This window comes from Rhamphochromis longiceps, linkage group LG18, assembly GCF_057381845.1.
Source record: "Rhamphochromis longiceps isolate RC_006_pf linkage group LG18, R_longiceps_female_GT1.1, whole genome shotgun sequence".
In the NCBI taxonomy this organism is placed as follows: Eukaryota; Metazoa; Chordata; class Actinopteri; order Cichliformes; family Cichlidae; genus Rhamphochromis; species Rhamphochromis longiceps.
This window is the reverse complement of record NC_140574.1, coordinates 2,247,038-2,259,379: the sequence shown is the minus strand read 5'-3', so window position 1 is coordinate 2,259,379 and position 12,342 is coordinate 2,247,038. Positions and strand designations below refer to the sequence as shown.

Sequence of the window (12,342 nt, the reverse complement as noted above, 5' to 3'; positions counted from 1 at the left end):
GTGACTACAGGACTGGCTGAGGTCACACCTCTGCATTACTGAGGACTGACAACGTCCCGCTGACTGTCAGCTGATGCTTCACACTTAAATATATATCATTTATTTTAGAGAAACGAGCTGGAAAACATTTATTTGCTGATTAAGTCAGAGGACTGTGAGTCAGGAGAGCGAGGGCCACAGCCTTCTCAACCTTTGTCATGTGCACTTGGTTTCTAACGACCTGGTTAGAAATAATGGTCTGTTTGATAAAATACAGGTTTAGTCGATCTTATTTTTTCCTACAGTCGAGCTCTTGTTCTTTTCCACACACTCGCTGTAGTCTCAGTCCAGTGTAATAACCCTGGAGCAGGTTTTACTCCCAGCATGCTCCGAGAGCTGGTTTTAAAGTTCAACCACGATCTGAAAGCTAAAGTCGGTTCTGCTTCAGATCTCAGCGTGGAGGTTTTAATGCATCATCATTTCTAAATACATGTTTACCTTTAATGTCTAAATGATTCTGACTCTCACCTGTCCTCCGCCATCACGCATCCTGCCTGCAGTCTGGGCGTGACCTCTGACACGGAGCTTTGATTTGACATTCAAATCACCAACGGGCCGCAGCCATGTTTTCTCCAGGAACATGAGCCTCCATCATGTGGACTCTGACACAGCCCCACCTCAGCTACTCTGCACAGACTTCCTGTTACATACAGGGCTTTAACCCGCCCACATCACACACTCATGTACACCTGACGACCCGAGCTGCAGGACAGGGATGCAATGATCGGGACCAAAGAACCAAAAGGTGATTAAAGTGCCGCGCTGCGACAGCCCGTTACCTTGCTGGCACGCTCGCTGCGTTAGGTTAACACTTGTTAGGAAGCTTTTATTGCACCATAACAGTAACACAGCATGTCGTTAACTGCCTGCTCCACTCCGTGTGCGAGGAGCTGCATCGCTGCGAGCCGAGAGCAGGGGAAGGACAGACGACATGAACACATAACAGAGAGGTTTTGGCTTTCCATCCATCCATCCATTCGCTTCCGCTTGTCCTTTTCAGGGTCGCGGGGGGCGCTGGAGCCTATCCCAGCTGTCATAGGGCGAGAGGCGGGGTACACCCTGGACAGGGCGCCAGTCTGTCGCAGGGCCAACACACAGGGACAGACAAGCATTCACACTCACATTCACACCTAGTGGCAATTTGGATTATCCAATTAACCTATCCCCACAAGCTGCATGTCTTTGGACGGTGGGAGGAAGCCGGAGTACCCGGAGAGAACCCACGCAAACACGGGGAGAACATGCAAACTCCACACAGAAAGACCCCGGCCTGATGGTGGAATTGAACTCAGGACCTTCTTGCTGTGCGGCAACAGTGCTAACCACCGTGCCACCGTGCTGTTTTGGCTTTCCTCCAGAGCAAAACCCACAGAGCTGACATAAAAACTGTTTAGTGCTTATATGCACAGTCATCCCTTCAAAGACGTCTGAGGCAGAAACACCCAGCAGTTCTCATCACCTCAGTCCTGCTGACTGTCAGGATCTTACTAAAAGACACTCGAGCTTAAATTCAAATTCTGGGGCCTGAGAAATCAGAAATGTGTTCTCCTGAATAATCATCACAACGTTGTCATCATTGTTCACATCTTCGTCGTCACTTCTTTGTGCCGTTTGTGTTTGAAAGCGCTGTATAAAGAAAGTTTATGACTGCACCTGTTAAAGCTCAGAGCTGAACTTCTCTTTTCTTTCATGTCTGAATAAAATTCAGACCAGCAGCAGCTCGACTGATCCATCAGCTGAACACGTTCACCTCTGATGGTGATCGATAACTTATCGATAACTGATGCCAGGCTGCTGATCGGAGAAACTAACTTCTCCTCTCGGTCCGACTCCTCGCGGAGCCTGAAGCTGCAGCTCTGCAGGCAAACTTCAACCGAACACGCGCCCGAAAGCAGCCGGCGGAGAGCGCTCCGGAGGCGGGCAGCAGACCGAGCTTCTCCCGGTGTCTGCCCGACCTCCGGAGGTCCGACCGGAGGGTTAGAGAGAGACACTCACCCGGAAAGTCCATCACAACCGCGACAACTCTAAAGTCATGTCCTCACTCAGTCCGGACGGTCTCACTCCGTCAGCAAACAGCAGCTCAGCGCACACTTCCCCCGCACCTTCACAATAAAGGTCCGAACCAGGAAACTGCGCTGTTAGCGAAGCGCTCGGCCTTCAGTATAAAACTGTGATAACATCATTTACAACCCACGGCTCTCTAACACAACGAGCCAGCATTTAAAGCAGCTTGTTGGCAGTTTTATTTTCGTGGCTCTCTCTTGCTATTTGTGTCCCGTTACACAACGAGCTCAACAAGTTAAATTCAAACCTCACAAAACAACAACAAAAGCTTCTCGGAGGCTTTTATGATGGAGACATAAATAAAAAAAGGTGATGTTTAGATGTTAAACCTGCTTAGAGAGCAGTTGGAGAGTGTTTGCAGACACTCGCCAACCCTCATGACCAGCAGTTACATCACATCCAGTGTGGTGGACAGCCCCTTTATAATCTGCCACGTCCGGCGGGAGGAAAAATTAACCGTTAGAGTGAAAAAAACAAACAAGTATCAGTGCATTCAGTTTAAATATCAGTGGCCGAGGACACGTCAAAGAACAGATAAATCTGAATGATGCAAATATAAATGGTGTTTTTCAGATTTGTAGTTTTGCTGCTGATGGACCGAACTGATCTGACTTGAATGATTTAAGTCTGTGTGAACACGACAGAGTCACATGTAGCCTGAGGGAGCACTTTTAATATCAGCAGCATTTGTTTTCTTGAGGAATTTATGGACTGAATCCAGACTTGTGTCACAGACTTTTACTTTGAAGGTGAGTTTGGAGCAGGAGGTGGTGGTTTTATTGTGGTGGAGCAGACAGGTGGAGAGCAGACAGGAATGCAGCAGATCCAGAGATGAAGCGAGACGAGAGATCAGCCTGAAACAACAACGAGGAGCGAAGACAAAAACCCGTTTTGGAGACTTTTGCAGCAGCTGAACAGAGAGCGCGGCAAAGAGTGGCGAGAGCTTTAAAAACAGCCCCAAACAAAAGAGCCTGTGTGGGACCCACGCGGAGAGACAGGCACACTGAAAAGCACTCCGAGAGCTCAGGTTAAAGGTCTGGCTTCAAACACATGAAGGAGAACCGTGCCGTTAACTCAGTACGAAGACGTTTCACAATCATGTCTTTGTGCGTGTGTAATAAGACACGTGTAATAATGTATCTATAATATACAAGTACACGGGGAACAGGAAGTGCAATGGTTCCCGTATGGCCACTCTGAAAAAATTCCCGTGCATTTGTACTGAGACGGGACGGAGCAGAGGAGAAGGTGTCGCCGGACTTCCTGGGATTTCTGAAAATGTGTTGTGTGACTTCCAGCTCGTACTCCGGTTGGCTGAGAGAAGTGAAAATCTCAGAGCTGTGAAACGATTCAAAAGCAGCCCGACAGCGATCACGTGACCAGAGAGACGACCCTTCAGCAGTCATGTCTTTACTAACACTGATTGGTCGAATGGATCCAACCAATGTTGAGTGAGTCTGCCACACACAGTATGAAACTCATCATTCAGCCTCAGTCAGACGGTTAAACCATAAATCTGTACTACAGTAGTCCAGCTTACCTAAACCCAGTATTACTCCAGTTAAACCAGTGCTGCTTTTATTTGACAGCCTGGATTCCAGTCCCGTGACCCTCAAAACTGACCGACTGCTCCTTTAACTACAGACTCTCCTGCTGTGACCACCTGCAGCCTGACAGGAAGTCACCTGCACAGGTGAGCGAAGGCGTGACCTGAGGCCTGGGGCTACGTTCACAAACAGATCATCTGCTGCGATCAGGCCGCGGCCCAGGAAGAACCTCAGCTGGACGCTCCTGTGTCACAGCGAGGAAGAGGAGGAGGAGGAGGCTGCAGAGCTGAGACACTTAATGAGCACGCAGTCAGCACTGTAATTAGACTGTACCGAAGACAGAGGACTACAATTATATCTCAGCTCTGTCACTGCTGCTCGGCCTTCAGTTTGCAAACAACAAGCAAAAAGAAGCATAGGAGGAAGAGGAGGAGGAGAATAAAACAGGGTTTAATTTCCTGATTTAGTATTTTGCTTCACGCCCTGGTTTTAAGTCTCAGAGAGCGTCGGGTGTTTCAAAACATCCAGTGAACTCAGAGAAAGGGTCAGAAATGTTTGATTCAAAAACGCTCTGGACACAGTCTGAACAGTAAAGACGAATCAGTTTGACTCCAGACTGAATTCAGCTAAAAACACAGAACAAATAAATCTAACAGCACTGGAACAGGATACAGACAAAGATCGCTCATCGTATTAATCCTGAACAGTCTACACCTGCGAATAAATCCACTTTAAATCCAGCATGAAATACAGGAAAATTCTAGTGTGAAACCAGTGACTCATCAAGCACAATTTCCAGTATTTCCAGTATAACTTATTAAACTGCCTCAGACCTTTAAAATCAAACATTCAACCCAGTATTAAACCGCAGATTCAGTATTAACAGCCCACAGACACTGGTTTCATCCCCAGTAACAAACACATCATCCAGCCATAATCCAGCTTTAATCCAGATCTGCCAGTAACTACAACAAAATGGTTTTTGCAGATAAAACCAGTTGTAACCCAGAATTATAAACCCAGTTAAACCAGTATAAACTCAGGGTGAGTCTGCGCTGGACCATCAATAAAAACCAGGAAACTCCAGTGTTAAACCAACGATTGCCCAGTATAAATGTTGCCCAGTATAAATGTTGCCCAGTATTAGGGCTGCCACGATTTGTCGACTAGTCACGATTACGTCGACTATCAAAACCGTCGACGACTGATTTAATAGTCGACGCGTCGTTTGAAGCTTTGTATGATCCCAAAAGACGCAGGAATAATAGCAGGATTTAAGAGTGTAATAACGGACTGAAACAGAAGATGGCAGCACTGCATGTACAAGGATTCCAGCTGCCGTTAAACCCCGAAGAAGAAGAAGTAGCTGTGTCCCAGAATTCATAGCGCGGCCCAGCTTAGTTTCCAACAATGGTGGCAGCTAGTTAGTTTTAATATTACTCTTATTATTCTTTCTGGGTCACAAAATAAACGTTTAACATATTTTCAGGCGAGAATGTAGCTGTGTAAACCTCAAATATCTGCTCAGTTTATCAGGACACCGCATATTTTCAAAAGCGCTCCGACGTTTTCGGAGACGTCTGTTACCCACTAGCTCGATAGCTAGCCGGGGGCTAGGTCACTAGCGCCGTGAGAACACCGGACTCCCGACAAATCGTTTTCAAACCCACCGCCGTCTTTCGCTACTCAGGTTAAATATATATGAGTCACTTAGATAAATTAAAATGTTATTGTTTGGCTTTTTTTTTTTTTTTTTTTTAGTATTTTATTTGTTCCTGAGTAAATCGGTTTGGCTGAGATTAAAGTTATAGTTTTTACACAGCTGAATAAACGTCAAGCAGACAGCTGATCATCAGAAGTGTGAGATGCTGGAGAATTTACTCCGGTGTCCTGTTATATTTTAGATAGCAAGGAGTTTATTAAACTTTACCGAAACAATCTGCAAATTTCATTAAAATTGAATAAACTATCATCTTTTCTTTATTTTTAGTTAGCACCTTAAAAGCTTAAAGCTGTAAGCTAATGATAGTTATATAAGAGCAGATGCTGCTGGTGCAATAAGCTGTAGTTTTACATCCAATGGATGATGATCTGATTAGTCGACTAATCGCAAAAATAATCGGTGACTAGTCGACTATCAAAATAATCGTTTGTGGCAGCCCTACCCAGTATAAATGTTGCCCAGTATAAATGCTGTATTGACTGTAAACACAGGAACATTTTCAATGACATCAGTTTGAATGAAGCATTAAACCCAGAAAATTCCATCATTAGATCCTGTAAATTTCCAGTATGAAACCAGTATAAATCTGATATTGTACCCAAGCTAAAAACCAGTGTTACATTCCCACCAGTAGCCCGGTATTAAACCAGTTAAGCTTTTTTTCAAACAAGTATTTACACCAGTATCCACACACTCACTTGCCTGATTTAATACCAGAATAATCCCAGTAGAGATCCAGTTCATACTGGTTGTTAGGGGCCTGTTTTGTGGGGGCAGACCGGCCACATTAACATATAAATAACCTCCCCCCTGTGAGGGGCCGGTGGGTGGTGGGGGATTAAGGAGGTCATTGAATGAATGGGCTCCTGTGTGGCTGAATGACGGGTGAGGGTCAGCGTGGGGGTGAGCTTGGGGGGGGGGGGGGGGGCTTCTATCAGTCCTCTAGCTGATCAATAAACTCATCAATGCGGGTAACTCCGAGTCAAAGCTTTTTAAACTGTCGGCGTGTTGTTTCCCGACAGCCTCGCGGACCCCTGCAGCTCTGGGTGGGAATCCCCTCAGCCCGGGCGTCGGGGGCAGCGGGGGTCACCCGCGTTCCTTCAGACGGACGGACACTGGACGCTTTGTCCTCAGGCATTCCTCGGTCAGAGGCGACGTTCCCACACAGAGCCGCAAAATTACAGGCTGCACCCGAACGCCTCATTACAGCAGACAAACATCCACCTGAGAGACGCAGCGCGCCGACACGTCACAGGAGCCAGAGCTGCAATCACAGGTTACACACAAACCTCCCAAACTGCACACAAAAACTCTCACGCCTCAGACAGCTGTGAACATCTGGCAGCTGAAACATCCACCAGCAGAAATTCACCAGAAATGCTCCACGACTGGTTTCTAACTTCAAACTTGTGTAGGAGACATCATGAAAATATTCGCTTTTTCTTTTAGATGCAAACAAAGTGAATAAAATCAAGACTTTTTTATATTTTACACTTTTAAATCTTATATTTAAAATATATATGAATCCTTAATTTAGTAGAAAAATCTTTAATACAATGATTGTTATGATGCCGACAAACGTCATGAAAACAGGATCACTAAAAATCAAATAACCAGTATGAAACCAAGGATAGAACCGAGTTTATGGGTAAAACCAGTTTCAAACCCACATAAATCCCAGACTGACACCATCAGGGCCCAGCTTCATACAAACCACCACAACAACCAGTATGAATCCAGCTTCTAAGCAAATATCGTCCCAGTAGTCTCCAGTATAAATATATTTCTCCAGTCTAGTTAACCCAGTATAACGTCACAGTTAAACCAATATAGGATTAGTGTTTAACCCAGTATTAAAGTCAAACCACAGGTCGCCGTGACGCCGAAAACGCCAACAAGCACAAAAGCTCGACGCTAAAATAATTTTTATCTGTTTTATAGTTTTTAATCACACACACACACACACACACACACACACGTGCGCACACACACACACACACACACACACACACACACACACGTGCGCACACGCGCGCACACATACACACACACACACACGTGCGCACACACGTGCACGCGCACACACACACACACACACACACAGAGCTCTGAAGAGTCCAGGATGAAGCTTCCTCTTCATGTGACGTCACATGACGCAGGTTTCTGTCTGTGATCACATGACCGTGAACATCGTCACAGAGATACTCAAACCCTCCTCATCACAGCCGTTCTTTTGTTTTCACTCTAATCCTCCTGATGACAGCAGGGTTTGGCCTCACACACACACGCACACACACACGCACACACACACACACACAGTGATGCACCTGGTATTACATAACCAGCTCTGATCTTACCGAGCATGGCGGTGGCGCCCTCTGCCTGGAACTCCGGGAACTGTCCCTCTGAGGGGACGCTGACCGTCCTGCGGAGGCTGCGAGCCTTCGCAGAGTCTGTGGGGCTCTCCTGAGCGTCACCTGCAACCTGAGGGGGAGGAAGAGGAGGAGAGGGAAGTCAGAGAGTGTGTCGTGGAGAGGTCACGACCTGTGGGAGCTGCTCAGTTTTACCTCATCATCCTTGTTGAGCAGGATGAGCTGGGTGTCGGTCAGGATGCAGAACTTCCTGTCCCAGGAGCCGCTGTTGGTGTACGGGCTCTGACCGCAGGAGAATCGGTGAGCCGGAGGACCTTTAACATCTGGAAACAGAAGTAGCTCAAATCAGAGGAAGATTTCTGCCAGTCAGGCGCGACAGACGCAGGACAGACGACTTTATTACGATTAGTGGCGTCAAACACATCAGAAAGATGGCGAGATAACATGAGAATAATTTGAGCAAAGAATTGTTCCCGTTCTACTTTCCTCAAAGAAAGGCCTCCAGTCGTTTCATAGAATTTAAATAACAAGTTAAAAAAAAACCATTAAGATAACTGTTTTTATTGGCAAAAATAATTATTTTAAATATCTATATAGATCTCTCTCTCTCCATATATATCTCTGTTTCAGTTTAATATTTTTTATATTAAAATTCCAGAGTTGAAACACTAAATTCTTTATTAATCCAGAAATAATCCAGCATTCAAATCTATATTAATCTCAGTCAAATCCACTGAAAGTCTAATATCAGCACAGAAGGTCTGAAGCTGTCCCCACAACCCGGATAAGAGGTAGAAAACGATGGATGGGTGGATAAATGTGCAGGTTGCAGTCAGACTGAAGCCTGCAGAGCTCTGGCTGCTCCTGCAGGGGGCGCTGTGGATCTAAACTTCCCAGCCTGCTCTCAGCTCCAGCAGAGGAGAGGAGGAAGAAGGGCAAATAAAAACGAAAGTGATGTGAGGCATCAGCTGACTCAGCAGAGGTCAGAGGTCACGTCACTGTGTATTAAAGGGGAAGTCTTCACACTCCAGCTGCTCAGCTCTGATTTCTCACTTTTACTTTCAGCCAATCAGCTGTTGGTTTGTTGTTAAATTATTAATAAGAAGAAAAAAAGTTCCCACGATGATGTAAGCATCACGAACACAGCTCTGCGCTGCAGGCTGACGGGCTCGTTCACTGAAGCAGTCGTTATTATGTTACTGTTGTTACATGAAGATTGTGCTCATGTGCTGACGCAGGTTCATCACAGCCTGAGAAACTTTCTTCTAGGGAAACAGATTTCACAACCTGACACAATCAACCTCATCAACCTTCAGACGGGACTGAAAGATGCATTTTTCTGTGGAGGGTAAAAGCAGAGCAGAGGGGTGTGTGTGTGTGTGTGTGTGTGTGTGTGTGTGTGTGTGTGTGTGTGTGTGTGTGTGTGTGTGTGTGTGTGTGTGTGTGAGAGAGAAGAGGTGGACAACGCTGTGTGTGCCGGCGTCTGTTCGAGTAAACAGACAGTGCTGTCACTGCGCCTAATTGTGCTGGGATCATTCAGTGTTTGTGTGGCTCTGCAAGCACACACACACACACACACACACACACACACACACACACACACACACACACACACACACAGTATCTAGGCTGTGGCTTTGTTCTGTTTAATTCACTTGTTCGTGTTTATTGTTTTTGTAAATATTTAATATTTTTAACAGCTCGAGATGTTCCACATTTTTTATAGTTTCTTCCCTTTCAGGTTAAATTTACAGCTGCAGAGAAAAGGGAAGACAAGCAGACGTTATCAACTTCCACATTCTTCAAAACTCAGCATGGTGGAAATAAAAAGCAGAAATCTACAGTCTGGCTCTTAGCGTCACCTCTTTAAGTCCTTCACCGTCTAAAGATTAGGATCAAGTTTCCTAGAATCTGCTTTCAGCTCTGCTCCTCCTCATATTCCATCAGGTATACCACAAGGTTCAAGTTTAGGCCCCCTGCTGTTTTTAATTAATGACTTTACTTGAAGATACATCATTAAATAAACGTCCTCTTGTAACTAAACAACCTAAATTAGCTTAAAACTAATTAAAAAAAGAACTAAACCCAAAGTTTGTCTGTTATTTACACTCACACACTGCAAATACACAAAAAGTTCATTAAGGATTTTATTTCGTAGGATAATTATCAACATAATTAAGAATAAACCAAACGAATGTGTTATTTGGGTCGATTTATCTGGAACTGTGAAACCAGACCGGTCTTCATCTGTGAATCTGTAACTTTATTAACACAAAAGCTCCATCACAATCTTGCAAACACACTCGGGTCACTCTGAGGTGGAGGTCTGTGGAGGTACCCTGCACCACCTTTGTGTCTGGGCTCCGAGCAGAAGGTGGAGAACACCGAGGATGCCGTGCTGCTGCAGAAAGCAGCTGAGCAGCTACATTTTCAGCAGACTATTTCTGGCTGCATACTAAATCACCCACGTCACGCTCGGGCCTCCAAAGCCCCCGAGACGGCGAGGGGACGCACACCTGCTTCTGCTCAGAGCCGCCGAGCGAGAGAGCGGCGAGCACGAACAGAAGGATAATTGGATGTTTCTGTCTCGTCCTGTCCACAAGGGACTCCAGCTCGGATAATTAGCTGATCTCAGGTCTGCTGCCACTGATGAGACATGTGGATGCCTCAGAGGGCCGAACAAAGACAGGAAGCAGAGATGGGACGCCGCCGCACGCCGGCCTTACATAACAACACGAACCTGCCTGAACCGCCACGGAGATGCTCGGCCAGGAGAGGAGGAGGAGGAGGAGAGAGACAAAGCTCGTCTGCTTTAAACCCCACACAGCTCCACACAGCTCCACCCATCAGAGACCAGCGGAGCTTCAGATGTTTGTTTTCGTGCTTCTTGCAGGGAAATCACTCCTCCCCAGTTTCTATCTGACATGCTCCACATATATTCACAATTCTCTCACAACTGATTATTATTATTAACTTTTAATCATGAGGCTCGTTAAATTTGAAGAAGTAACTTCAACTTCAAGGGCTAAAAAAGTGAAACTCCAAAAGCTGCACCTGCTCTGAGGTGTACAAGCGAGTCATGCCTCAGAGGCTCCGACGTTAAAACATCCAACTTTACAGCTTTGAACATGTTCGGTGTTCGGCTACAAAAAGCTTTTTGTGTCATCAGCTGTGCGTGGGGCAGAGTCATCACTGTACACGTTTTCATATCGCCATATCTGCTGAGATTAGCAGCTAACCGCCGCCATAACTCATCTGGCAGGATTCCAGGAAACGAGAACCTGAAGCTGCTCGTGTGACGAAGACTGAAAGCAGCCGGAGACATCGGACTTCTGCACTCCGTCACGAGTGGAGACGACTTATTCGGTCTCCGTCTGTGAAACTGCGCTGCGGTCTTTGTGAGGTGGCGGTCCACAGGAAGTCCCCCCCCCCTCTGTTGCCGCCTGCCTCCCTGCCTGCGTGATGGATTAAGCTTCTATATTTGCCGAGCGGCTGGATGATCCAGGCCCGGTGAAAAGGTCAGAACCGGCCGGCGGGATGACGAGCTCACCAGAGAGTGAAAACGATTTGTCTGCTGCTACCGGACACGCCGCAATCTGCAGAGCGTTAATCAGCTGATGAGCCAAACAGGCCGCGTGATGGTCTGATGAACTCTTCTTATAAAGCGATTCGATGTCGGCGGCGAGGCGCGTCCGACTGCGAAGTGAGATGTTGGATCTCCGTCATCCATGCGCTCCACTCACACACAAAGCGGACGCGTGTCGGGCTGAACTGCTCTGTGCACTTTGGGTCATGGATTCCAGCTTTTTATGGCCAACGTCTGAGCCGAACATGAGCTTCTTCACCTCTGAGTCACAGCTGAGGCCAGGATACACCTGTCCCACTCCAGCTGCAGACACACTGACACGACGACTCATTTATTTGCAGATAAAAGTCTTCTGATGCTCATCACAGAAATATCAGAAACTGAAACATAAAAAACTCGACCTGGGTTCACACAGCAGGTGGACACGCTCCAAAACTCACGGTCTAAAACACCGAACAGGTCTCCCCTCACCGCTCACAGACGTTCATTCCCACTGTGTTCAAATCACTCGTATCAACTGCTCACGTGCCCATGAGCACAGCACCTGCAGTGGTCACAACGAGGCAAGAGCAAAATAAACTTTGTGTTTGTGTGTGAGAGTGTGTATTCGTATCTTTGTGGGGACCAAAATCCACGTCCCCACAAATTTAGAGACATTTTTGAGACACAAAATGTGGTTTGAGTAACAGGTTACAGTTGTTATGGTCAGAGAAAGTATGTCAATCAGATGTCCCCACAAGATAGGACATCCCAACGTGTGTGTGTGTGTGTGTGTGTGTGTGTGTGTGTGTGTGTGTGTGTGTGTGTGTGTGTGTGTGTGTGTGTGTGTGTGTGGGGACAGGTGGTGGACTCTCAGACATTCCCAGTGGAGGTTTGGCCGGAGTCAGGTTTCTCCACACACACACACCCTGGGCGTGCCCGTGACGCTCTCAGTGTGTTTGTGTTTACATGAGTATATCTGGACTCGCTCTAATTGTTTTTTCACACGGTTATTTTCGTGCTGCCGACTGA

At 46.5% G+C, this 12,342-nt stretch overlaps 1 protein-coding gene across 4 annotated transcripts in view; it reads right to left on the bottom strand.

Annotated features, from left to right (window-relative positions):
• Positions 1 to 12,342, bottom strand: part of rasal2 (RAS protein activator like 2) — a 64,180-nt gene that overhangs the window by 27,815 nt on the left and 24,023 nt on the right. For 3 of the 4 annotated variants that reach the window (XM_085388800.1, XM_085388799.1, XM_085388804.1), the window contains exons 2-3: positions 7,941 to 8,068; positions 7,731 to 7,857 (exon numbers count right to left, since the gene is read on the bottom strand). In XM_085388800.1, coding sequence (XP_085244926.1) covers positions 7,731 to 7,857; positions 7,941 to 8,068 — 255 coding nt within the window. Of the gene's footprint in view, positions 1 to 2,034; positions 2,177 to 7,730; positions 7,858 to 7,940; positions 8,069 to 12,342 lie in introns of those variants that run through there. The other variant, XM_085388803.1, reaches the window with a different exon arrangement.